Source organism: Candoia aspera, chromosome 1, assembly GCF_035149785.1.
Source record: "Candoia aspera isolate rCanAsp1 chromosome 1, rCanAsp1.hap2, whole genome shotgun sequence".
In the NCBI taxonomy this organism is placed as follows: Eukaryota; Metazoa; Chordata; class Lepidosauria; order Squamata; family Boidae; genus Candoia; species Candoia aspera.
Genome location: NC_086153.1, coordinates 209,120,834 through 209,148,493, shown reverse-complemented (window position 1 = coordinate 209,148,493; position 27,660 = coordinate 209,120,834). Strand labels below are relative to the sequence as shown.

General features: G+C 42.1%; 1 protein-coding gene across 1 annotated transcript in view; it reads right to left on the bottom strand.

The window, feature by feature from the left end:
* Window positions 1-27,660, bottom strand: part of LRP1B (LDL receptor related protein 1B) — a 707,094-nt gene that overhangs the window by 563,473 nt on the left and 115,961 nt on the right. Inside the window, exon 3 of the mRNA XM_063307533.1 lies at window positions 5,362-5,369. Within this exon, the coding sequence (XP_063163603.1) occupies window positions 5,362-5,369 (8 nt within the window). The remainder of the gene's footprint in view (window positions 1-5,361; window positions 5,370-27,660) is intronic.

Sequence of the window (27,660 nt, the reverse complement as noted above, 5' to 3'; positions counted from 1 at the left end):
GAGTCATTCTACCCTTCCCTACTTGAAGTGAGCTGTACAACAGCACATAACTAATGTATTCAGAGAACATTCCATCAGAATACCTTCAAAGGACCACGCATGGCCCATCCTTGTGTACAAGTTATAGAATAAGCTGAAGTTGTTGTTCTTATAAAGGCACTCATATACAGTTTGCTATAAATACCATCAATATTTCTTTTTTCTTTATTAAATTCAAAATCTCTGCAGTCATTTTCACACCAGGTATTATAGCATTATAAATGATGTAGAACTTAAGAGCTGCTTTAGAGCTAACATACGCATGAATAATTTATTTTAACACTGGAAACAATGGACAAAATAAACACTGGTTTCAGCATTTCATGGACAGAGATAACTAAAAAAGCCATAGAGCTTTAAAAGAAGCAAGACAGAAGTGAAGAGACAGAGAATTAGCACCATTCCTGCTTCTTCCAAGCACTAAATTGTTTTGCTTTGATTTGACTTTTAGTCTAATCCCAGCAATAAAAAAGAACAGCAATAGCCCATGGTTTTAAGATGTGAAAAGAGCCTGAAACAGTCCTATGCTTCTAATTTTCTCTTTTGGGCTTTTTGAGTAGAGATCTTCTCTTCTCAGAAGACATCTAAAGCTATAAGATGCGTTTGATGCTAAATTCATCTCATAAAGTTGTAGTTTTGCTAATACATGAAGAATTGTCTCCCATTCCCCTGAAATTAGTGGGCTCTAAAATAGAAACTAGCTTAACAAAGGCTAGATTGCATTCCCTATTGTGTTTACCATTGGAAGGTTGATATATTTAAAAATACTCAAAATTATTATCTAAGGCTGGACAGGGAGGTTTGGGTTTTGGTTGTTGTTTAAATCCTAAATGTGCTGGTATGTTATGTATGATTTACAAATCTGTAAGCATGTACAAAATAAAAGAGGGATACAAATCAAAGGAATAAATGAATGTCTAAATTAAATGGCATTTACAAGACTGAGTCATTTCAGTTTTTGACCAGAGAGGCAAATGCATAAATAATTTGTTCTATATTGCCAGCATCTGGGAAGCCTAGGTAAAGGTAAAGGTTTCCCTTGATATTAAGTCCAGTCATGTCCAACTCTAGGGGGCGGCGCTCATCTCCGTTTCAAAACCGAAGAGCCGGCGTTTGTCTGTAGACACTTCTGTGGTCATGTGGCCGGCATGACTACACGGAACGCCGTTACCTGCCCGCCGAAGCGGTACCTATTAATCTACTCACATTTGCATGTTTTTGAACTGCTAGGTTGGCAGGAGCTGGGACTAGCAACGGGAGCTCACCCCGTCCCATGGATTCGAACCGCCGACCTTCCGATCGGCAAGCTCAGCAGCTCAGCGGTTTAACCCGCAGCGCCACCGCGTCCCTAGTTTGCAGCAATTTGCTAGGGAAGCCTAGTTTGCAGCAATTTAAACATATATTTTTTGAACTTCTTATTTTGCCATTACAAAATTATTCATTTTTGTCTCCAAAAAGCTCTCATAAAAGCAAATATATTATAAACTCTGCTGCACATCATTCCTGTATATGAAGACAATATATGGAAGTAATATGAAACCATTTTAACTCTGGGTCTTTATAATTTAGTATTATAAAATTAATAAAAAGGTTTATTATATACTATGATGCCTCCCTAAGCATTTACAAGAGCGTGTGCCATAGATTTTGTGACATGTTTTTTCCTTTAATACTGGGCCCCAATATCTAATTTCTTTTTATATAATACTTTATTTTTATGTTGTTCATTTCTAATTAATCCATGGACCACTGAAAATACATTATGCTTCAGATAAAGTGGAACAGATATAAACAAAAGCTGGAAGATTTCTGTTAATCTAGGATTCCCAATGTGGTAGCTGGGGGCAGAAAACTGCGTATAGAAATCTCCCCTGGCAATGGCCAGATTTTGTACCTTACTTGACTCTTTATATTTAAATAAATAAATAAATAAATGGAAGCTAGCCTCTAACACTATCTTTATATGCATGAATGCTTCCAGGCTCCAAATAGGTCCTATAAACTTTTTTTAGACATCAAAAATGAATGGTGGTTGCAGCCTAGGGTTATGTTTGGAACTGTGCCTACTGATGCAGAAAAAGAACAAAGGTAAACAGGAATAGTACAGAAAATGGGAGACTCCTATAGAACAGCCCTAGAGAGGTGGCAGGTAGCATTCTGAAAAGGGGATGAATTGTAGCTGGTTTTGTCCCCTTGGAAGCTATTTTGCAAATGGATTAATCTCCCAGAAGTCATTTTGTGAAAGGCCTGCCAAACATTCTCATAATTTTAAATTATCCCAAAATGTTACAGAGTCCTGCTCTGGTATGTGAGTTATAGCAACTTAGCTACATGCTTTATGTTTAAAAGGAAAGCTGCAGCATATGTGGTATACATAGAGAATATAATCCTGGGGGTGTTTTATAACATAATCCTATCAACTCAGAAGAAAGTCCTTTTGAGTTCCATGAGACTTCCCAAGTAGCAGTGTATAGGATTGCAATTTCAATTATCTTTCTGGATGGGGTTGTACTACCTGAAACAGAATCAGTGAGGACTCTGGGGGTCCTCATGGAACCATGGGTCCTGTTCAAAGAGCAGCTGGCAACTATAGCCAGGAGGGCTTTTGCACAATTTTGTGTTGTGCACCGGTTGCGTTCTTTCTGGCTTGGTAAATTCATGCCCTTTGTCGCCTGACCTCTGAAACACCATACCCCCCTAGATTAGATTGGCCTTGACCCTAACATCCTTTCCGAGTGTGCTGAAGATCTGGATGTGTTCCATGCCCTGGGGGTCAGGAGGTAAGATGGTCTGTAAGATGATATAGTTACTGCTGAATGTTTATTCAGTTTGTTCTTGCTGACCATTGTAGGCTCTTATGTTTTTGCTATGGGCCTTAATTATGTAATAAAATAAATTAAAAATAGGTTTGTGGAAAATTGTTTTGTTAATAAAATGACAAAAAAACAGACTGTGTCATAACCATGATATAGAAATAGGATGTGTAAATATGGATAACACTGAAGAGGTAAAGAGGCCCTGAGGAAGTTCAAACAAGTTCTGTTGTTGTTGTTGGTTTCATTTTATGGCATTTATCTTTTAGAGTAGAAGGATGAAATTTTACAACATTCTGAACTAAGACAAATGGCTTGAGCAAGCTTTATAGAAGTATCTAAATAGAACAAGAAAGCTACTCTCTTGGGAGTCAAGGAGTTGAATTTTAACTAGGCTTCCTTTAATGGAAGGAATTCTTCTACTAACAGATCCAGGTAAGCGTCTGGAATGGACACTGCTTCAGAAATTGAGAAAAAACTTCAAATTGCCTTCTTACTTCTCCTGTAAGCAGAACTCCGCTCAGGGTACCAAGAAAATCACTTTCAGGATTAGTATGCTAGATTTTAAATTAAATTCTCACTTTTGCCTTCTTTTACCAACAATATTTCACCTCATAGAATGTGTGAATGGGAGAACACTGATCTGTAAAGAATTCAGTGCAAGATACTGAAGTACATCTTTAAGAAGTGTTATTCTCATTACAACTAAGGATGCTGCACTACATTATCTATTTGTTGTTTATTATTGTAATTAATTAATAATGTTTTCTACAAAAAGGCATTGCATCGCACGCTCATTTGACCCAACTGTCCTTTGTGTAAGGCTCTTGATACAGGAGCCTTTCACAGTATAGCAGACAGCCCAGAAAAATGGATGACATTTTAAGTACTCCCTTCTAAATCGGGAAACTGAAATTCATGCTTAACACAGTCTTGCCAAACCTGTCTAAAAAAACAACAAAAAAACCTGAATCTATGAATTTGTAGCTGGGAGCCATCCATGCATGCAACCCCTAAATTGGTGATTGCTTTGCCCATCCAAAATCAGCCTTGTCTTAGGTCACTGCCAGCTATCACTAGCAACTACATTCAGTGCCACTTCACTTTTACTGTACCTAATATGGGCATTCTTGCTCTTTTTCAGTCAGGAGGGCCTATGTAATTTGCCTCCCCTGTTGTTTCCTGTTTCTTCAGTTCCTACTGCTTTTTGAAAAACTCTAGTTAATAAGGCCTGAGTTTTAATGAAGCAGTGCTGTGGCACAGATAGAACTGCATGGCTGAAAGCAGCAGTGGCCAAGGCACGCTGAAATCAGCTGTCATGATACAATAGACTGATTTTAAGAGAATATTTTCAGAAACAGGAAGTTTTGCCCCTTATGTCTACAACTAAACATACATTTTGAACACTGAACAGTATGTTCCTTATACAATGATTTAATCAAAGCAGACACTTAGAATTTGTTGGAAATTACTGTTTTAGATTAAGTCTACTGTCAAGAGATGAAAATAGACATTTTATTGAAAGCAATCCATCTCTTTCATGTACTCACATCCCTAGCAGTTAAAAGATATTTGAGTTAATCATAATGTAAAGTGTGTTCTGCTGAATTTATGGTAGATATTAAGAACATCTGCCCCCATATTAAAGTGAAAATTCACTGTAAAATGTCAAGACTCTAAAACATATTCTGATGAAATGCTATGTCTGAAAACCTGAAATCCAAGAATCTGTCAGGACCATTTATGGGAACTGTTGTAAACTCCTGAATTTTATTAAAGAAACATACAAGCTCTCAGTAAGATATTGTAGCTGCCAGATGGCCAGAATAAGCCTGCAGCTAATATTTAGGAGTTTCATTGTAAAAACTGTGCAGGGCTTTCCACTGTCATTGAACAGTCCCAGCTAATTAGCAGTTGCTGTTCAAATTATATTATCTTCAAATGTTATGCATTTATTTGAACAATTGTTTCTGATTAAATAATTGCTTCTAATAAAGATTCTGATTGTTTCTTTATCAGTAGAGTCCTGCTTTCCTCAATATGCATGTTCCTACTTCCTTGCCATACCTGTTTAGTATGTGTAGAGCCAAAGCTCACCATCAATCATTTGTCATTTCTCTGTTGATTGGTTATAAAACGTGCCAGTGCTCACCAGGTTTCATCCAAGGCATCTGCTTTGAATGCCCTTCAGCACATAAAGTTAGAAAAGATACAAGGGCCCTGAACAGATGCAGAGTATATTATCATCATAAAGTGGAGGAGTGTGCTCATATACTAGTGATTGAAGAAAAACAGTTTCCTGATCAGAGAATGGTGTTTCCAGATAGACTAGAGCCTTGACAGGATTATAGTCTGATTTTATCTCTGTCAGTTTAGGTCATATCAGCAAGGTTAATGGGACACAGATAACGGTAGGCCTTTTTTTTGTCTGTTGTCCAGTGCAATACATGCCACTGGAAGAATATGTTGCCTGTTTCATGTGGAACATCTGGTTCACTCCTGCTTGAACACAAATCTCTGAATACTTGGAAAATCCTTTGGAACAGATCAGGGCTCATAGGGAAGGGAGAAATAACACTGTGGTGCGAGCAGAAGTGCACTTCTGTGATGGTCATGTCCCGTGTTAACTCAACAGTAAATAGCTGGCATTCCAATATGTGAGTAAGATGAAGATAAAATATTTCAAAACTCTTCACAATGTCCAGGTTATCTGATGGGTTTCAGTAACTTCAAATGCATATATTTTAGAAAAAGGGGAATTATTTTATAATATGTAACTCAGAACATTTGCTGTCATATTTATAGACTGCTGGTGAAATATGATTCAGTATCTGACCAAGTCAAAGATTTTATGGATGCTGAAATTGAAAGCAGTAATATAGAAAAAATAATGGAAATTTTAATGGAAGATTAAATTTATTCCAAACATTATACTCAGAAAAAAATAATATAATTATATTGGTATAGTACTCCAGTTTTGATTAATTAAAATGGATAGTTCATTTTCAAAAAATTGATGGAAATGTAATGAGCCAGTCAGTTCGCTTTTACATATATGGTGGCAATGCCATGAAGCTCAACAATTCTGGAAAATGATTCATACTAGAATGAAAAAAAATCTTAAAATATATACTTTCATTTCAAACTATGATATTCTTATTAATTTTTTACCAAACCATACATCCCCTCAAAATATAATGAATTAGCTTTATATATGATAACTACTACAAGAATATCATATGCTTCTTACTGGAAAGGTTGTCTGATCCCCACAACAGAAGAGTAGCTAACTAAAATGTGGGAGTATGCTTTGAAGTTTAGAATAACCTCATACCTTAAAAGTAAATCTGACAGAGATTTCATATCAAACTAGAAGCCTTCTTAGATTATAATTTAATACATGGAATTCTGTCACATCCCAAATTTGGGTTTATCTATACATAGAATTTATATTTTAAGTTTATGAGATACCTGTCATGCGCTGCCTACCTCTGAATAACGTTCAGACACTGGGTTGCAAAGCAGGCTCTGGTTTATTTCAGGATAGGTACAACGTTGTTAGAAAAAGCTGAGAGTGACAGGAGCGCGCCGGTGCGGGGTTTAAATACCCCGCGCCGGTCAGCGCCCCCTCGCTCTCGGTCACGTCACCCCCCTTTGTCCCATGCGTTGCCCTGCCATTGGTTGAGGGTTTCTAGGATCGCCCATCCTCAGGTTTTCATTCTTCTGCTGATTGCTTTCAGCTGGGCGATCCCCGTGGTATTGCTGCTGATGGCTTGGGTGGCTCCGTGATCCGTTTATCTATTGTTTGTTAGCCGTTAGTCGTTGTGGGTTGATGGCTACTTAACTTGTACCCCTTCACCTATTTCCTTGTCATTGTCATGAGTGCCATTGCGCTGATTACTTTAGCTCAACGGCACTCATGACATACTGCCCCCTTTCCGAATAGTGTTCTCCCCCGGGTTTCTGGGTTTCCCCCATGGAGCTGTCAAAACGCCATTTTTTTTTTTTTTTTTTTTTTTTTTTTTTTCAAAGTTCCCGCCGGAGTAGTTGTCGCCCCTCCCTTTGCTCCTCCCTCTACCACGTGCCTTCCCAGGGTGTGTCCATGGTGCGCATGCTCGGGTTCTGACCTGGCGTGCGCATGCTCCAACCACACCCTGTTTGTTTGGCTCAGTTCGGCGAGGCGAGAGGCGTGGCTGGTCGGGTGCTGCTCAGCTCCAGGTAGGGCCCTTTTTTGCTTATTTGGAGTGCGTCGCCTTTGTTGTGTCTCCTGGGCGTTGCCCCCAGGTTGCCCTGTTGACTTGCTTGCCACTCCCCCGCGGCCAGGGGGCGGGGGGAGGGTGCTGGCGATCGTTTGTCACCACCCCGTGGGCCCGGGGCGGGGGGAGTGAGTCCCGGGGGGGGGAAGGTCCACCCAAGTCGCGGGCTTGGGGGGGGCCCCTTCCCTTGGGGCACGGGAGGCGGGGGGAGGCCTGCGGGGGGGGGGGTTGGTTTTGCTGACCTTGATTGCGGTTTGTCGGGGTATGCCCGGTGGAATGCTCTGGTCAGGTCAGGCGCTTTAACGTTGTGCGCCGCCACCCATTCCGGGTGGGGGAAGTGTTTCCACCTGACCAGATAGTGTAGGGTTCCTCGTTGCTTGCGTGAGTCGAGGATGTCCCTTATCTCGAAGTGGTGTTGCCCGTCGATCATAAGCGGTGCGGGCTGAGGCGTGCTTGGGTGCCATCGGGAGGTGGTTGCCGGTTTTAGGAGGCTGGTGTGGAACACCGGGTGGAGCCTCCGGAGGTTGTGTGGCAGGTCCAGGCGTATTGCTACCGGGTTCACTATTTGCGTGACTCGGAACGGCCCGATGTACTTAGGCCCCAGTTTTTTCGAGGGTTGGGTTGACTTTAGGAACTTGGTGGAGAGATAGGCCATGTCCCCCGCCTGGAACGTCGGTTGTTGGCGCCGGTGCTTGTCGGCCTGCTCTTTGTAAGCAGCCTGTGCCTCCTTCAGCGCCGCCGTGATTACTGGCCATGCTTCCGCGATCTTCCGTCCCCAGTCGCTGGCGTCCACCTGGGGTTCCGGGGGTTGAGGTAGCTCCGGTATGGGGACGAAGTCGCGCCCCGAGACTACTTCGAACGGGGTTTTTCCCGTGCTCGTGTGGACGGCGTTGTTGTATGCGACTTCGGCGAACGGGAGCAGTTCAGCCCAGTCGTCCTGGTGGTAGTTCGTATAGGATCGTATAAATTGCTCTAAGGTGGCATTAAGAACCTCAGTGGCTCCGTCCGTCTGCGGATGCCAAGCCGTAGACAGGGCCTGTTGGGTCCCCGTCAGCTTCAAGAAGGCCCGCCAGAATTTGGAGGTGAACTGTGTGCCCCTGTCGGTCACCACACGTGCGGGACATCCGTGTAGCCTGTACACGTGGATGAGGAAGAGTTTGGCTAGTTGTTGTGAGGATGGGACTGACGTGCAGGGGATGAAGTGGGCCTGCTTTGAGAAGTAGTCCTTCACCACCCAAATGGCCGTTTTCTTCTGGCTGGGTGGGAGGTCCACTATAAAATCCATAGAGATTTCCTCCCATGGGCGGGAGGGTTCTGCCACCCGTTGCAATAGCCCCGCGGGTTTGCCTGGTGCCCGTTTGGCCCGAGCGCACGTTGGGCAGGACGCCACGTAGGTTTTTACGTCTCGCCTGAGCGCGGGCCACCAGAATTGCCGCCGTGTTAGGTGTAGGGTCTTGAGGAACCCAAAGTGTCCCGCTTGCTTGGCGTCGTGTGACCTATGCAAGATCGCCTGGCGTTGCGAGTCCGGGACGTAGATTCTGCCTTCCCCCCATGCTAGGTCTTGCGCCATCGTTACCTTGTCGGGGTTTGCCAGGAACCAGGGGTCGGTTTTGAGGGCGGCGGCGAGGTCCGTGCGCATTCCCCCTGGTAGTTGCGGTTGCCTTCTTTCCGTCGCCGGTTGTCCCGCCGTCGGCTGCGCCGTAGCGTCGAGCTGCCTCCGTGCGCCGCTTCGGGTGGTCACGGCCATCCCCAGTTGCGAGGCGGATAGGACCGTCCCAATGGTGTCTGGGGCGGGCTCTTCGTCTTGGGGCAGCCGGGAGAGGGCGTCGGCCAGGAAGTTCTTCTTGCCCGGCATGAACTTCAACTGGAAATCAAAGCGGCTGAAGAATTGTGCCCATCGGACCTGTTTTGGGCTAAGGCGTCTAGGCGTTCGTAGGGCCTCGAGGTTCCGGTGGTCCGTCCAGACCTCGAATGGTTGGGTGGCTCCCTCGAGTAGGTGACGCCATGTTTCTAGTGCCGATTTCACCGCAAAGGCTTCTTTCTCCCAGACGTGCCATCGCCTCTCTGTCTCGGAGAACTTCCTTGACAGGTAGGCGCATGGTTTCAGGAGCCCCGTGGAGTCTTTTTGTAGGAGGATGGCTCCCAGGGAGAAGTCTGAGGCGTCGGCTTGGACCACGAACGGCCGTTCTGGGTCCGGGTGCGCGAGGATTGGCTCCGTCGTGAACAGCGCTTTCAGCTTGTCGAATGCGGTCTGGCACGCGGGAGTCCAATTCAGCACTGTGCCTGGGTTCTTGGCGCGTCTGGTGTCCCCCACCCCTTTGGTTTTGAGGAGGTCCGTTAAGGGTAGGGCTATCTCAGCGAACCCCCGGGCGAAGGACCTGTAGAAATTCGCGAATCCCAGGAAGCTCTGTAGTTGCCGTCTGTTGCGGGGCCGCTCCCAGTTTAGTACCGCTTCGACTTTTGCGGGGTCCATCTCGATGCCGTCCCCGGATATTCGATACCCCAAATAGTCTAGGCGGTCTTTGTGAAACTCGCACTTTGTGGGCTTTGCATAGAGCTGCGCCCTTCTGAGCTTGTCGAGGACTTGCCTGACTAAGGTTACGTGTTCCTCGTATGTTTTTGTGTAAATAAGGACGTCGTCGATGTAGACCAGGACCCCTTTAAACAGATGTTCATGCAGTACCTCATTGATGAGCTGCATGAACACCCCAGGGGCCCCCGCGAGTCCGAAGGGCAGTACCTTGTACTGGAAAGCGCCTAGGGGGCAGTTGAACGCCGTCTTCCATTCGTCCCCCTCCCTGATTCGGATGCGATAGTACGCCTCGCGCAGGTCCAATTTGGAAAAGACTTTGCCCGTGGACAGGTGGGCGAGCATGTCCTTCACCAGGGGTAAGGGGTATTTGTTGGACAGGGAAGCCGCGTTTAGGCCCCGGTAGTCGGTACAGAGCCGTAGGGTCCCGTCTTTCTTCTCCCGGAATAGGACGGGGGCTCCGACCGGTGAGCATGCTGGCTCTATAAATCCCCTGTCTAGGTTTTTATCGATGAACTCCCGGAGGGTTGCCATCTCCTTCGGGGTCATCGAATAGATCTTTGGTCTAGGTAGGGGGACGTCGGGCAGTAGGTCGATTCGGCAATCCGTCTTGCGGTGGGGGGGTAGTTGGTCTGCCTCTGCTTCTCCGAAGACCTCGGAGAAGTCGGCGTATTGTTCCGGTAGGTCTGCAGTGGTAGCGGCGTTGTCTTGTGTGGTCGCCTCCGCTCGTCCTACCGTGGGGTTGCTTTTGCCAGCTGGTACTGGTGCTCGATACTCGCCGTCGCCGAATGTGAAGGTGCGGGTCGCCCAGTTGATCCGCGGGTTGTTTTTCGCGAGCCATGGCATCCCCAGGACTGCAATGGGCCGTCCGATGGGCGTGACTACGAACGATGTGCGCTCGGTGTGAGTGCCCATTTGCAGGGTGACCGGCTCGGTTTGTAGCGTGGCTGGTTTCCCCCCCGCTGTGGAGCCGTCCAGCTGGTGGAATGCCAGCGGCGTGGGGAGGGGGGAAGCAGCGGAGTTCGAGTTTGGCGACTAGGTCGGGGTGGATAAGGTTTTTTGAGCACCCCGAGTCCACTAGTGCCGCGGCCGTGGTGGCTCCGTTGCCGGCAGAGAGTTGAATTGCTGCCAATATTACGGAGCTTTTGTCGTTTCGTTGAGGTGGTTCGCGTTGCTGTCCCGCCGCCTGCCTCGCCACGCGTTTCAGGGCAAGCGGGGAGCATTTCCCGCCGGCTGGTCGGGGTCGGTATTGTCCTCTTCTCCCCAGTAAGCGTCCCAGCCCTCTTCCGGTGTCGCTGTGGCCACGGTCATTCGGCGGTGAGGGGGCGGCCCCGGGTTGGGTGGTTTGGGGCTAATTTTCGGGGCGGGCTTGGGCGCGCTGGTCGGCGGTCGGTTGGCGAAGCAGTCCGCCGTCTTGTGCCCTAATTTGCCACACCTCCCGCAGGGCTCCCGGTTGAACTTCTTTTTAGGGTATATGGGGCCGGCCATCCCCCCGTGTGGTGCGGGTACCTTTTTCCCGACGTAGTTTGTGTCTTCCGTGGTTGTCATAAGGAAGGTGCGGTGCGCGTGTTCGGCTTTCCCCGCGAGGTGGATCCACCCGTGTAACGTTTCTGGGTCGTCGCGGTAGAGGGCCCATTGGAGAACGTCGCGGTTGAGCCCCTTTTTGAAGATTTCCAGCAGGGTGGTCTCAGACCAGTCGCAGACCTTTCCCGCGAGGGCTTTGAACTCCAGGGCGTAGTCAGGGACCGTGCGTGCGCCCTGTTTAAGTCTCTGGAGTGCGCTTTTCGCCCGTACTTTGGCTAGGGGGTCTTCGAAATAGTTTTTCATCTCGTTGATGAAAGCAGGGAAGGTGGCGAGGGCGGGGGAGCTGGACTCGTACAGTTGGACGTACCAGTCCGCCGCCCTGTCTTGGAGTTTGATTGCCACGGCGCCGATCTTGTCGGCCTCGGAGTCATAGGAGTGTCCGTGCCTCCCCATGAACTCCCTAGCGTTGGTGACGAAAAACGAGAGTTTTGAGGGGGTCCCATCGAAGAAGATGGGGAAGTCCTTTGGGGCCCGGGCGTTTTGCGCGGCCCCGCCTCTCGCTTCCCGGGATGTGGTGTCGGCCGCCTGTGCCGTCTGCTGGCTTTCCGCTGGCTCGTGTGGGTTCGGTGCTTCGCTCGGGGTGTGGGCTTGTGCGGGGACGTCATTGGGTGGCGCGGGGGGCATAAGCGCCTGGAGCATGGTCCGGAGTTCCGTCAGCTGAGCCCGCATGGCCGCGAGTTCAGCTCGTGCCTCCTCGTCCACAGCCCGCACCGCCGCTGGGGCCGGTTCCGTTGGCGCGTCCTCGGGGGGGGGGGGTTCATCGTCCCTCCGCCGCGGGTCCGCTTCCTCCTCCGTCTGATGGGTGTCTCCGTCGTCCTCCTCCGTGTCGAGCACCGTGGGGCTGTCGCTCCACGCCCGTTGCTGGGGTGCGATGTGGGGCGCGGGGTCCTCCGCTGGTTTCGGAAGTCGTGCTGCTCCCTCCCGCGGTCGGGTTGCCTCCGTCGCCATCTCCCCTTGGGGTTGGAGCTGAGGCTCGGGTCGGGTGGGGCGGGCGTCCATGGCTCCGGGAGTCCGCGGTGCCTCTGGCCTCGGTCGGTCCTCCTCTGTCTCTTGCCGCGCGGCTCGCCCTCCTTGCCCGCGCCGTTCCGGCCTCATCTTGCTGGTCTTCTCGCCGTCTACTCCTCCCGCGGCTCGTTGTCGTCCGGTGGGGCTCGGCGAGGCTGAGTTTATGACTCTCAGCTTTATGTCATGCGCTGCCTACCTCTGAATAACGTTCAGACACTGGGTTGCAAAGCAGGCTCTGGTTTATTTCAGGATAGGTACAACGTTGTTAGAAAAAGCTGAGAGTGACAGGAGCGCGCCGGTGCGGGGTTTAAATACCCCGCGCCGGTCAGCGCCCCCTCGCTCTCGGTCACGTCACCCCCCTTTGTCCCATGCGTTGCCCTGCCATTGGTTGAGGGTTTCTAGGATCGCCCATCCTCAGGTTTTCATTCTTCTGCTGATTGCTTTCAGCTGGGCGATCCCCGTGGTATTGCTGCTGATGGCTTGGGTGGCTCCGTGATCCGTTTATCTATTGTTTGTTAGCCGTTAGTCGTTGTGGGTTGATGGCTACTTAACTTGTACCCCTTCACCTATTTCCTTGTCATTGTCATGAGTGCCATTGCGCTGATTACTTTAGCTCAACGGCACTCATGACAATACCTAAATCAGAATAGATTCTTATGGACTGAACTTATTGCAATGAATAATTTTACTTGGTCATTTATATTGTGTTAACTACGGTCCTTAATATTCATAGTTCATGATTCATAGTAATTCTTAATCTTTTAATGTGTTATGCAATGCATGCATTAATAACTAATTAATGATGTATAAGAAAGCTATAACGCCCATGACATTTAAAAATTCCTGGTTTATTCATCTCAATTTTATTCTTTTATTCTTTTTTCAAGTTTTCTTTTGTACTTGTTTATATTTTTTCTTCAGGATGTCCAGTAAAAGAAGAGGAAAAATATGTGTAATGTTGTAGTTTATATATAATAACCTCAGTCCCATTTAGCTCAATGCAAGTCCAACTGAAATCAACAATGATAATTTAATTACTAGCAAATGGTCTGCTACTAAAATGGATGCATGTAGCAACTTTTTTTTTAAACTTTTGTGTTTATTAATCATTTTAAAGGAAAAACAAAAAGGGAACAAACAAGGAAAAAGAAAAAAATGGTACAGAAATATAATATCTACAGTATAAGTGGACAAAGGAAATATCACAATTGTACAGTTAGCACTCAGTGTATCTTTGATTACAAATTAAACATAGAAACATTAAATTGCATTTAAGTACATTAGTTTGTTTTAACAGGGTAAGAATTTAAATCTCAGCTAAGTGCCAAAATCTCCACTATTCGTTCTTCAAAAATGCAAAAAGAAAAGAAAAAGAAACTACTAAAAACATTATAAATATTAGTTTTGAATTTTCCCTTTATTGTACTCTAATGTGCAATATTTAATAGACATTTGAAAAAAAAAATAGTGTGTGTATGTATGTGTGCTTCTGCAATTCTTTAGTCAGTTCTTTTTTGCCTTAAAAACCATATTCTAGATACTTACATTTGCCTTGCTGCGTAATTTGTAATATGTATGGAAGCCATTTTTCTTTAAGTTTGGTTAGACTTCTGTTCTGAATATATACTGTTAATTTTGCACCTTTTCCCCCCCCTGTGGATTGTAGTAGCTTCTATGTTAAGATACAAATATCATGGGTTATGTATAAACTCTGTGCAAAAGCCTTTTACTCCTAAATTAAAGCACTGTTCTCTAACGAACTATGAGGTGAAGTGAGGTGAGGTAGAAATTATATAAATCCTTTCCTTTTATACTGGGCTCACTAATGTTACTCTTTAGGAAATATGCCACAAACTACCACTTGGTAAAATAGTAATGAAAGCCTTGGAAAAGATGTTCAGATACCATGTATCTATATCTACAAAGGTCAGAATTATGCAGGCAATGGCTTTCCCTGTGATATTCTATCAAACTGAAAGTTGCACCTTGAAGAAGCAGGATTGGAAGAGTATTGATTTTGAAATTTGGTGTCAGAGAAGACTCCTCAGAATATCATAGATAGCCAAGAAAACAAATAAATAGACCATAAAACAAATTCATCCAGAATTCTCACTCAAGGCACAAATGACAAGGCTCAAATTATTACGTTCTGGACACAATATGTGAAGACCTAACTCTCTGGAGAAGTCTATAATGCTGAGAAATATGGAAGGAAAGAGAAAAAGAGGGCGACCGGCACCAAGATGGATGGACTCAGTTACAGTGGCAATAGGTGTAACATTGGAAGAACTGAAGGACCAGGTTGGGGTAGATTGTCCTGGAGTAAATGTATCTATATAGTCTCTAAGAGTCACACTAATTGTTACATCTACCCAAAATTAGTACACACAAAATTGCAACCTAAGAGTTTGATTCCATGTGTCTAGTTCAAAACAAACCTCACAAAGTTAAACTGTGACTTGCCTACAAGTAGAACTAGAGGTTCACAGCTTGAGAGTGCAAAATCCTGTGCATATCCTTTAGAAGTAAAACCTAGGTACTGTACTGAGAATAATGCTTATTGACTTGGAATATCCTTCACAGGGTACCTTGCAGCATATCAATTGTTTCTGACTTGACTGAGTGGTTTATTAGCCACCAGAGATATTTATTTCAATAACAGACAGATTCTCTTACTTTCTGATGTTCTACTTAAGCTGCAATAAAATCCATGGCTTAGGGATTTATCTTGCTTTTAAAAAAATCTAAGTCAGTAGCTGCTATGGCAGGGAAATAATATGAGCAGATATCCCAATTTTGCAGTTCAATGCATGCAATTACACAAATGACTTTATATTTAATTCAAGGGGGCTTCAAGTGAGCTTGAGTTTTAACCCACATGTTTTAGACTTGAAGGGTTAAACCCACTATTTAAAAGAAAAGCACCAGGTTTTCTACACCTCTCAGTTCCATATTTGTTTATTCCATGACCACAGTTACTCATAAATGAGTGAGTGCAGGCAGATTGCTGCCCTTATTAAGATCACTGCTGACTTTCTGAGAGCTCTGCAGACATGTATGGCTGCACTCATGTGTTTTTGTAAAAGGCTGGACATGAGCAAGACACTTGTTTTTCTTCTATGTGCATGTTTTATTCATTAAGCCTGAGTGAAATCATTATGCTTGGATGAGCAACAATACAGTAAAGCAATATCTCAGGTTAGAGAAGTTTCTATCCCTGCAACTGACACTCTGTTCTATAAACTACGATATTGACAGAGAGGATGACCCAGTCCCACAGAATTAAGTGAAACCTCTCAGTCTGAAGCAAAATTGTAAAGTACTCTGTTAAATAACTGATTTAAAACTAAGGGTATTTCTAATCTAGAATCAATGTATACAGAACTTTTGTTTCCCTGTCTAAAATTTATTTCATTTGGTCAACCTCCCACTTCATATATGTGTAAACATGTAGTCCTCGTTTAGAGACTGCCTCATTTAGCGACTGTTCACAGTTAAAATGGTGATGAAAAAGTAACTTACAACCAATCCTTGCATTTACGACCTTCACTGGTCTTTAAAGCAAAGGAAAGCTGAAGTAACATTGTAGGCGCAGTTGTGGTTTCACTTAGCAACTGCTTTGCTTAACGACCGAGTTGCCAGTCCCAGTTGTGATTGCTAAACAAGGACTACCTGTAAATGGATAAAAGGCAGAGGAAGAAACAATCCTGATCATTGGATTAAGTTTTCCTGTCATCTTTTACCAATGCCAGGACTGTTTTGCCAATGCTCAAGAGTACATGTGATAATTCAGTAATGCATAGCTTACTAATCTTGACACAGTCATGATGATGGTGATGATGATGATCATCAACATTACATTATCATTATTATAGTGCAGAAGCCTGCATAGAAACCCAAGAAATAGGAAGTGTGGCAAACTGGTCATAGTCCAAATGGAAAGCTGCTGCACAAAATCTTAAGATAGAATTAAAGAGTAGAAGAATGAATAGGAGTAGAAGAACAAAGGATTATTGAAGAGTTATTAAATTTCTTAAACATAAGGTAAAGTAGTCAGTGAGTCAATTTGGAAATATTTTTAATGGAAGGTTAATATGCATTCTTTTTGACAGACAGAACACCTGACAAGTATTTTCATGGAAAAAAGATCTCAAAAAAAAAAAAAAGTTCTTTACACCAGCTAGATTCTTGGAAAAACATCATGTGTGTTTGACATGGCTTCTATTCTTTATTCTGAACAGACCAGAATTTAATTATTAGCATCCAGCAGAGTAAAATAAGTAACTCTACAGTAGTTAAGATTTGAATAGTTCTTGAATAGTTCTAGAGGGGGAAGCAACAATGTACTGTTTTTTATATGGGCATCATCTGATGATTGACAGCTGTTCCCACACAGAATTAACCATTTTGTACTATTTACTGGGGCTGCAGAAAGAAAAAATGGGAATGGATTTTAGGAAGGAGATGCTCCTAAGTGGCATATTTGCTATTAAAAAAAACAAAACAACGTAACATTTATTTTCTGACTTGCTGTGTGTTACAGGTATTAGGCTGGTTAGAACATCAATCAGCTGAAACTGTAAAGTACAGATTAAAAAATAGGATAGCAAAATAAGCATGTCATTTCATAATTAGGTTACAGACAAGCTTCTTTTTCTCTCTTGTTTTTAGCAGCATGGCATGGAAAAACTACCATGAAGATGCTTATAAAATAGAATACATATCTCAAGCTGCTTGTTTATTTGTTTTCTTTAGGATACCCTAAGAAGAATGAAGATGAGTAGGAAGAAAAAGAGAATGAATTTATAAAGATGATTCAAGGACTTGAAATACCAGGATAGCAAAACTTAATACCATCAATGTAAATTCTGTGAAAAAAAATCTGGAACCAAATTCTTTCTGTGAATTAATCTGGTGTCCCTCAACTTTCATCACCACCAGACAGACGGAATAACCAGGCTATTTTGGTATAAAATTTGAACACCTCTTCATCCTAGTAAAATGGTAGGGCTGGCTCTGACATTTTGATGGATCCAGATTGGGGAAAGTTGTGTGAGATATAAGATTAAGCTAAAACCCAGTTATGTTTTGATGCTATCTTACAAAATCCATCGGTTTCTTGTGAAGAAGTGCAGAAAAGCATTTTCATTCAAAAGGGAGGTTGGGGGAAGCACAATCACTGCAAAAATCAACATGTTTATAGTACTCAGCAAAATAATCAAAACCAGAAAATCTTGTTTGCTTGTTTTCTAAAAAAATAACAGGAGGTGACCATAAAATTTACAAGGCATCTCATATTATAAGTAAATCTATATTTTAATGTTTTAATAAGAAATACCAATAATATCTTTAATAATTTATATTTCAGATAACTATTTCAAATCAAGAGACTCTCATATTACAAAGCATTCTGGATCTAAAACTCCCCCCCCCCCCCCACACAGACATTTGTTCAGGATCCTTGTGTAAAAATAGATTTGCTTGCAATTATTTTTTAATGTTTATAAATTTGTTATTAGAGATCAGCCCAGAAATAACTAAATAACTAAATAAGAAAGCTTCTGAGTAAAATTATTACTTTCCCTTTTATTGTTCAATAAATGCATTATTTAAGAGTACTGCCTGCTATACTATTGTGCAGTATTGCATTGTTGGATTTGTTCAATGGAGGAAAGGAAAGTATTTTTTGTTTGTTTCAGTAAAGAACTCACTTGACTGAATTATCAAGGAATAATAACTCAAGGAATAAAGCATTTTTAAGCTTTCTAACTTTCTTTTTTGCTTTTATCCCAATTTTTTTTTTGTCATTCTGAGTAATATTATAGTTCATAAAGAATAAAACAAGAAAAGTATTTCCACATCCTCTGAAATATTTTATGTAGCAAACACTTTCAGATGATATTTGGACAATTGCTGTTTCTTGTCTATTGTCCCTAAAAAGCTTGTGAAAGCTATGAAAAAGTGAACGTATTGTTAGGGAAGGGAATCTTCTTCCATTTTCTTTATTTTAGTCTCTTGGGTACCTTTCTTCATTGTATTATTTTCTTTTTAAGAGCACTTTAAAGTATTCTTTAGTACTCAATTCATTTGCTGCACTTCCTTTCTGCTACCTCTGAAAGTGATTCATCTCACCCTTGACAGGTATAACTCAATAACTTTTTACAAAAAATGTTACTAATATAATAACATCGTTTTTAATGTAGTAATACTCACCTGAAGAAATACGAAATTCACTTCTCAGTATTAGGGGGAATCCTAAAGATTTGGGTTTTCCTTATGTAGTCTGAATCCCCATTTCTCTGCCTATGCCATCCATCCATGAAAGTCAGAAAAGCTTTGGTCAGAATACCATTTTTTCATTCCTGCAATCACATCTCTAAATATATGTCAGAGCAAGTTCTGAGCTTTGTATTTTCCTCCTCAAGGCTGAAAAATGGACTTAAACATGATTCAACTTCTAAAATTCTGATCTAGATAGTACATGCTTAGTTTGACCTATGGAGATTAAACTGCAATTAATGGGATCACTGCTAACTTTGAACAGATAGATGGCATTATCTTGGTATGCTTGCAAAATTTTAGGTATGAGGTATGACACTCAGTTTTGGGGCAGGGAAGCTGCAAGGTTTGCAGATCTTTATTGACTTACTATTGATTAATGGTGTATAGGAATGATAGAAATAATAAGAACTTTTAAAAGCAAGAAGAATGGAAATTAGCTTTCAAAATAGTGAAAAGGTTGGCAGGCTTAAATATGCATCTGTGCTGAAAGCAGATCAAGGAAGATTAGAATAATTCACCACTACTGCTTGAAACAAAACAAAGCAAAGCAAAGCAAAGCAAATTAGTTGGAATTTCTCAAGAAAACAAAATTATTTTAAGAAACTTTTTTTGGAAGACTGTGCTTTGGTGTTGATCCCCCTATAATGTCATCCAGCTAAAGAGTGTGAGAGTTTTCCATCTGAATTCAAATGAAATGTTACTGACATTATATAAATTGCAACTCTTTATCTGCTCCCCCACCCCCATCCCTCTACTTGGAGTGGGCCAGGATCTGGATTAGGATCACAACACATTGGAAGAGAAAGTTTAATCCATCAGCAAGGCACCCAGTGCACTCCAGATGTTACTGAACTGCACTAATTGCAAAGGATTGAAGGAGCCCAAACCATCTAGAACTTTGTGGTTCTTCCTACCACCATCCTTTAGTTCATCCCTCTTCAATCTGAAATCCTCCTGGTGTATCATCATCATCATCAACATCATCATCATCTAATACCTTTGAGAATGGGTGAAGGACAATTCTAAGAAGCTGCATCTAGGAAGAAAGGAAGCCTTTTCTGGATTGCTCTCCATGACTATTTTGGACATAGATACATAGATACATACAAATCAATCACATTTTTCCCTTCCAAATTAAACTACTTTTGTTTTCTAGATGGGAAGATCAGTCACCAGACATAGTATGACCTGGCACTGTATGCAAACTATTATTTCTTAACTGCAGGAAAACACCTTATATTAGCCTTTTTATTACAGTGGTTTCCTTTAAGGTTTATCATGCTGCTGCTCCCATTCTAGAGATAAAACAAGAAGAGTATTTGAGAAGCACACATTGGCAATTGCCAGCATTATGGAGAGAAGGTATGTGCCACATAAATGCAGAGTGGACAGTTTCCTGCCTTTCTCTCCTGGAAATAAGCTCTAAAAAGCTATTTGAGTTTTGAAGCTTTTGTACTGGACTTCCCTAATGCTAGCAGCAAGCTCAGTACTCCTGACCATTCTAGTTGTATCAATAATTGCTAGGAAATCCAGCACCAGCAAAAGACATAATGAGAATCTGGCCATGTCATTGTAGCAAAGTAAAGATGGCCTTCATTTTCTCTCAGAAGAATTTCAAGGACATTTTGTTATGTGTGCTAAACATAGCAATGACTTCCCAGCCAACAACATTCACATGCTGGTAGTGCTCACTTTATTACAGTTTTCTGTTGCTTAGCTGTCTTTCCTTGAAACAGTGATCCTTATTTGGTCTGCCATACAGACATTTCTGTCCTCCTACTTAATGATAAGGATTGGTGGATGCTCATAGGAGCAGATGTTTATTATGACTGCACTGGAAAAATCCTGTATCTGTTCAGGCCAGGCAGACTTATATAATTTCCACTCTGAAATATATATTTGTTTTCTTCAATCTAGTCCCCACTACTTCATGTATTTCTCTCACTGCTTTTCTCTCTTAAAACTTTTCCCCTTCATTACCTTTAGTCAAGCTCATTTTCTCACTTGTGCAATTGTATGTCAATCATATCCACTCTTCCTGGCACTATGCTATTTGGTCTGGGTATCTCCAAACAATGCTGTGTCTCAAGCATTTAGTAGCAGTGACTCGAAATGCCACAAATATTTTTGTGCCACTGTCCTCAGGCCAAGTGGTTTTGTAGCTCTTTTTTCAAGCTTTTCCATGGAAATACTAAAGCTGATCTTTCAATATAGGGTTGGCTGCTACTTTGGAAACAGTAATATGTATGTTTCATCAGGACCACTGCATATAGTAGCAGTGATAGGAAGCAGGCATCCTTTGTGGGCTGCTAAGTCCATTTTGAATTTTGTCAACATGCTGTGGACATTCTCACAACATGGTTATCCACAAGGACAGTCAGTGTGTGTGTGTGTGTGTGTGTGTGTGTGTGTGTGTGTGTGCAGGGCCACAACTAGGGGGGGCAACCAGGGCATGTGCCCCAGGCGCTGTGCTGGGGAGGGCGCCAAAATGAGTGATCGGGGATGCCAAAATGGGCGCAGAATCCATGTTTGCCCCGGGTGACACAGACCCTAGTTGCAGCCCTGTGTGTGTGTGTATGTGTGTGTGTGTATTCTGTGAATTGGATGCTCCATCCAACCATCTGGCTCACTCAGTAAGATCTCTTCTGAGTGAGCAGTTACCAAGCAAAACAATGGGCTGCACCATATCATCACTCTTAATTTTCTAAGAATGCCTCTAAACAGAAATGCCAAACGGAAAGTGCTGGACCATGCCACTTTGCTTTGCCTCCTCCCAACTTGTCTCCATGTTTCATGGTTAATTATATAATATCTTCTGGCTAGATCCCTAATAATAATATATCCAATACAATCAGACAAGAGCACACCATCCTAGAGATTCCACTTGGGATTAATGTGGACTGTTTAGGTATTTGCAGATCCCTGCAAATTTCCTGCGTGCCCAAGCGAGAATGGATAAAATAGCAGGAGCTTTGTCTGTTTTCTCTTTCTCTTTTATAGGGGGCTAGTCTGCATGTGAGTTCCAGGCTTTTTAAGGCAATGCCTCAGGGATGAAGGATGGGATCCCACCAATGTGCTGTCTTTCCTTTTTATGTATAGTAGAGGTTGAGGGATTTTTTCCTTCTCTGGGGCAGTCTCTCCCACCTTCCTCCAGACTCACCTTGAGGCAATTAATACTCTGTATCCTGTCCTACTGCAAAAATAGTTTAGAAGGTCTCTTCTACCTCCTTCCAGCCCTGCCACCATCATAACCTGCCACCATGATTACAACTTTGGGGGAAATGCCGACAGGCTATCCTTTCCTCACTTCCAGTTTGTCTTTCTTCTAGTTGCTCAGCATAGAATACCTTGGGTTTTCCCTTCCTTTTATGCCACAGCAATGACCGTGTGAAAGAAGCTGGGCTGAACAGCAGTGAGGAGACGGTGGCTTGGTACCCTCTTTTAGCAATTGCTTACCTATATAAAATGATCAGATTAAATACAGCATCCGTTGGAAATATGGAAGAGGTTGCTTTAAACATGCACATGCACATACCCATGTGCACGCGCACACACCCACACATATAGGGGCAGACAAATGCATACTATTGGTTTGGGAGTTGTAATTTATTACTTTTTTGAAGGTTTGTTGTTCTCCGACTCCAGCAGTGGAGTGGGACACTGCTGGCGTGACTTTTTATACCCTCCTATTGATCATCTGGAGGGAGTGCTCTGACTGACCCATGTACTTCCTTGCCTGTTCTCTGTGTCTAAGGCCAGCAGAAGTGAAGAAGATGACTGTTTCTCTTCCAACTGCTTTAGGAGAGTGATGAAGGGCTGTGCAGGCTTGAAATTTGGAAGCAGTCTTTCTGATCTCATATTGGTGCAGAACCTCTTTGCTGTTCATTAACAGCAGCTACCTCAAGTTGTATTCACTTTAATGAGTGGATTCCTTAAAGCAGTGGTGTCTTTTTTTTTTTTTGTTGTTTGTTACAAACTCCCATGGAAGCATTAAAAAAGGCAGGCTGCTTTAAAGAATAGTAGAGAGGTGCTGTGCTCATGCTAGGCCTGGAACATTTCTTCCAAAGCTTTTGCACGGCCATGGAAGTGCCGAGAGTCTCAAGAGAACAATCCTCCACAGTGCAGATAAGCTCACAGCCATTTTTTCTTTAGACTGGTGCAGCTTCTATTCTTTGTCAGTTTGGCTCACTACGTTAGGTTCATCAAAACCAAAGGGAAAAATAACATAAAGTGATTTAAAAGTTCTCTGGACTCAGAATGTCAGAAAGAAAAAGCCATCAGATTGGGTTCACTCCAAGATGATGGAATATGATTGCAGATTTTCAGAATCTGAAAAACTCATCTCTGTGTTGAAAACAAACCACCACTTAATTTCCACTTAAGCTTTCCATTAAATGTTTTATGTGACACCTTTATGGTGTCTAGTTCTTGTTTCAGCAGTCTACAGGTGTGGATATCACCCATTTGGAGTACAATTTTCATCAGAGTGATTTGTGCAAGCATTCATGCAGTAAAGGAAAGTGAAGGTGGGAAGATTGTAAAAAAAAAAAGAAAAGATTCCTTAGAATTCCATGAGAGGAAAGAGCAAAGCATAGAAAAGAAAAAAGGAAAAAAAAAAGTTATTTTTGAAATGTTAGTAGAGAAATCTTCATAACAAAGCAACACAATATAAAAAGCTTGAGCACAGGGCCTGTCCATTGCACACAAACTCTTTCAAATGGGAGAAACATAGAATGGAATATATGGAATGTGGACTTAACTTCTACTGTTGTGAAAAACCCGCTACATAGCTTTGTATCAGTTACTCCCTTTGGGAAAGCTGCAGTCCCAAGTTATGAATGATACATCCTGATGATGACAGGATACAACCAGAGTCCTGTAATGGTCAGCAGTCCCAAGATCTTGCAGTTGTTTTCTTTAGTGGGGCAGTAAGTGGGAGAAGAAAAAGAAACAGTACACGAAGTGGTGCCCATAGCCAGATTCATTGTTTCTGGATCACTCACACTCACACTCCAACTTGGAAATGTGTAGGGTTGTGGGGTTTTGATATTTATATTCATCAATGACTTCTACCTGGCATGTACATACTTCCTTCTTTATTTATTTACTGGGCTTATATGCCACTCTAGTCAGACTAACTGAGCTGCTGACACATTTCCCAATAGAGTAATCCAGTGAAAACACACAGAGAAATATAAATTAAAAAATTATAGAATGTCCCACTGCCATGGTACCAATCTCTTAGAGAAACATTCCTCTCATTATTCCACCCCAGGTTCTTAACAGCTTTCCAGCGATGGAGCCATAATATGAATATATCATGCAGACAGACTTCTCCTCATAGACTGGGACATTTGTGTTCTTATCCTCCTGTACTCTTATACCACTAATATGCTTTGGAACAACCCCAATCTCCTGGAATAAACTGGGGAGATATTGTTCTAATATCTGCATGCATTCACCTAATAGTGGGAATGAGCTGTTTTGAAAGCACTGGGGGTTTAATCACAAAAATGTTAACAAAGTGTACTAGATCTGAAGGTGGCAGGAAGAGACTTGTAAAGCACAAGTGAAAAAATTGTAGAGGACCCAGCATGGAAGAAATCACAACAAAATATGCAGAACATCAGAGTATCTATTAGGACAGATCAGAAATAGATGATATTTCTAAACAATATTGGTTTTAAAATGATTGCATCCTGAGATAAATGTGATACAACAGGAGGTAGCACTTCAGTCAAGTTTGTGCTTGCAATTCTAGGATGAAAGTATCTGTGGAAAGGCCATGTGCAATGAATCAGCCAGCTTCTTACTATTTGCAGTATATCCAGGTTGACTTTTAAGAAGATTGAGCAGTCACAGAAAGAATATTAACAGAATCACATCTGCCGAAATAATATTTTTTCCTCATGAGAGGCAGACTTACACTTACTAAAAAAAAAACATAAATACAGCAGTTTTTGCAAGCAATCCAGTTCTTGAAACACTACTCATTCTTCAGACTAATAAGAAGGTTGACATGGTATGAGAATGACAAGGCTGAAAAGGAACCAGGCAAGGAATGAAAAAGAAAAAAAATGTTTATTCTGATGCAGTGCAAATACGTCAAAATAACTTTTGACAGGGGTGGTGATACAATGTCTGTTATATCATGTCATTTGAGTAGGCACCCAGAAAGCAATGAAAAGAATTCCTCTGTCCATCAGGGCCATAACATGTCTGCAGCATACAGTGATACCAGCAACCCTGACTAAATCAACTCTCATTTTAAAGGACAACTTTAATCTTATTGGACATCACATTATAAAAATTAAATGAAGTTATAGAAATTAATCTGAACACTAGCTTCTTTGTACAGAACTCTAAAATATCTGATAAAAACAGATTTAATTTCATCTTCTTGATCATTAGAAGTGAAGTGATAACAAAATTCAGAATAAGCAGAATTGTTTGAGTGGGTTATGCTCAAATGCATCCATAAAAGCTATTCATAAATATATTTATGGATGCATATCTCTTATCTACCTGTAGATACTTATGTCTATCAAGTGCATCTGTAAGTGTAGATAGCTGAATTTCAGCATATAATGTCCAGGCATATTACTAATTTCATACTGAAAATGAATCTAAGGTAAGTGTTCATTTTGGCTAAAGGCTTTGGAGGGAATTCCAAAAGCTGTGTTTTGTATGCAATCCTATTTACTTACTTACTTACTTACTTACTTACTTACTTACTTACTTATATATTTATTTGCTTTTCTCCCTTGAGCATCAGTTATGTTTTGAAGAAATTGAATGTTTGCAATGGGCCTATAATTGCACAAGTCCCCCAGGACAAAGGAAAATTTCTAGAATAGTCATCTAGTAACTGCCTCATTTTAGCCTGAGGAAGAATAAAGTACTTGCTACCAACAAGGAAGCACTGATCACGCCTTCAACAATGCTTTAATCAGCCAGGATGGGCAGGCAAGCAGGTGATAGCACTCATCTTTCCATATCCTTGAAATCTAGAAGCCAAACATTATTAATCATCATCAGTATGAAGAGCTGTTCAAACTACATGCCTGTGATCTGCCCCAACACTAGTCAAACTTGAAATGGATCAAATCAACTTGATTCACACAAAATAAATTGTTCACAGTAAGTCACCAACTATTTTGATTTTCCCCCTCTGATTCTCTTGAAGAAAGTGATGGCCTCACATTACCAAAAAAAAAAGCCACTCCTACAAAAATAACTGAATGAAATATTCCTGTAAAGATATATAATACTGTGGTGGTAAAAAGTGCCCATCCACACACACTTGAGCTGTATTCACTACCAACCCTATAAGATGTGCCCCCATACATGTGAACTGCTGGAAATGATCTTGTAATAAAACATTCCCAGCAAGCTGAATTCACCCTGGGTGGCAACACAGGGAGGAATAAGACAGGAACCAGTGGCCCAGTAAACCACATTGTGTATATTCATTGACCATATCTAAAGGATAGTATAGTTAGCATGCAGATCTAGTAGGAAGGGAATGTCACTGGTCAAATGTTAGGACATATTCATATGCAGTTTGTATATCACATTCAGTTTGGTTTTGTCCATTTTTTTATGCTCTTCAGCCTGATATACTTGTGCAAGTGGATAATGAAAAGAGAACTTCTCTTGCACCTTGAATGTAATATATTATAACTGTATGTAATTCTATAACATATTCATCATGCATTTTCTATCCTATCTTTTTCCACTGTGAACTTAGGGCAGTTTCAAGAAAGTCACTATATCAGATGCTGTGGCCTGCTGCATGCAGAAATACAGGTAACATGGTATTCAGCATGCTCAAAGGTTTCCAATGCATCAGACTGTTTTTATGCTTCAATCCAATCAGTAGTCAAATCTGGGCAAATGTAAATACCAGCTGAAAATAATGGAAGAGAATGAAAAAGTTGTGTGGACAGAAAATGTGATAGGTATTATTCTAAAGACAGAAACAGACGTAAAATATGACACTCTACTAAAATCCTCAATTATGAGATTTTTCTGCTATCTTATACAAGAAAAAATAATTATGCCCAATGATCAATGATGACACGGGACCTCCGATGAAGATAGAGGAGGAGCATCAGAGAGATAAGGAATATCGCAGAGGGCATATATATGTTCTTGTCTGCTCATTTAAGAAAGAAATAGAATTGCAGGCATTTGTAGAATGTTGCTTGGTGGGGTTAATATGGGTCTAACAAATAGGCCATGTCAAGATAGTTCAGCTTTTGTAATTAACTCAAGGACGAAGGCATTGGCTGCTGGGCAGATGGATGCCTCCTGCCAGGATAATCAAGATGCACTGAAAAGCATTTCAAAAATGGACCACTTACATTCTCACAATCACACAGAACCCACTACAACACTTTTGTTTCACATATGTTCACAACAACGTGAGAAACTACACATGATCCCAGTTTCTAGGAGGATCATATTGGGTATAGAGGATAAATTGTAGGCATTCTGCCACATGATTACAGAAGATCTCCTGGCAATACGTTACACTGGAGATACCTCCTATAAGGTGAGATACAGGCAACAGTATGTTGGCTTGAAAAGTAGTTTCTAAGTTAGAGATCTTAGCTTGCCTAAAACAATATGAATATGCTTGAGGTAAAATTGAGCTTTGACCATGCTTGTGGCACACTGGCCAAAATATGCCCCAAAACAATGGATATAGTGTCGGTACCATTAACAGGGAATGCTGCATGTAGCCTGGGTGTGACTAAGGCTGGTCACACAGCTTAATCTTTCATTTTCTTAGCATCCCATTTACAGCCTGTGGAATGAGGCAGTTTATAAACAAATACAAGCAAACAAATAGTGAAATTCTTAACTGACTAATGCTACAGTGGGTGGCAGAAGTCAATATCTCTGAGTCCGTCTCATGATGACTGAAAAATATGGAAGACTGTGACTTTGACTGTAAGAGGAGTAAGTGATAAAAAGCACAAATGAAATAAATGAAAAATAGATATATTGTTCTTCTGTGAAACAAAGAGGAAGCAGGAAAGACCTGAATTCAGAACTTGTGGAGTTGATAAATACATGCAGAGAAGTATGGTGTGGTTTTAATTATGAATAAAAAAATCTAAACAGAATGTCAGAAAGTATGGAT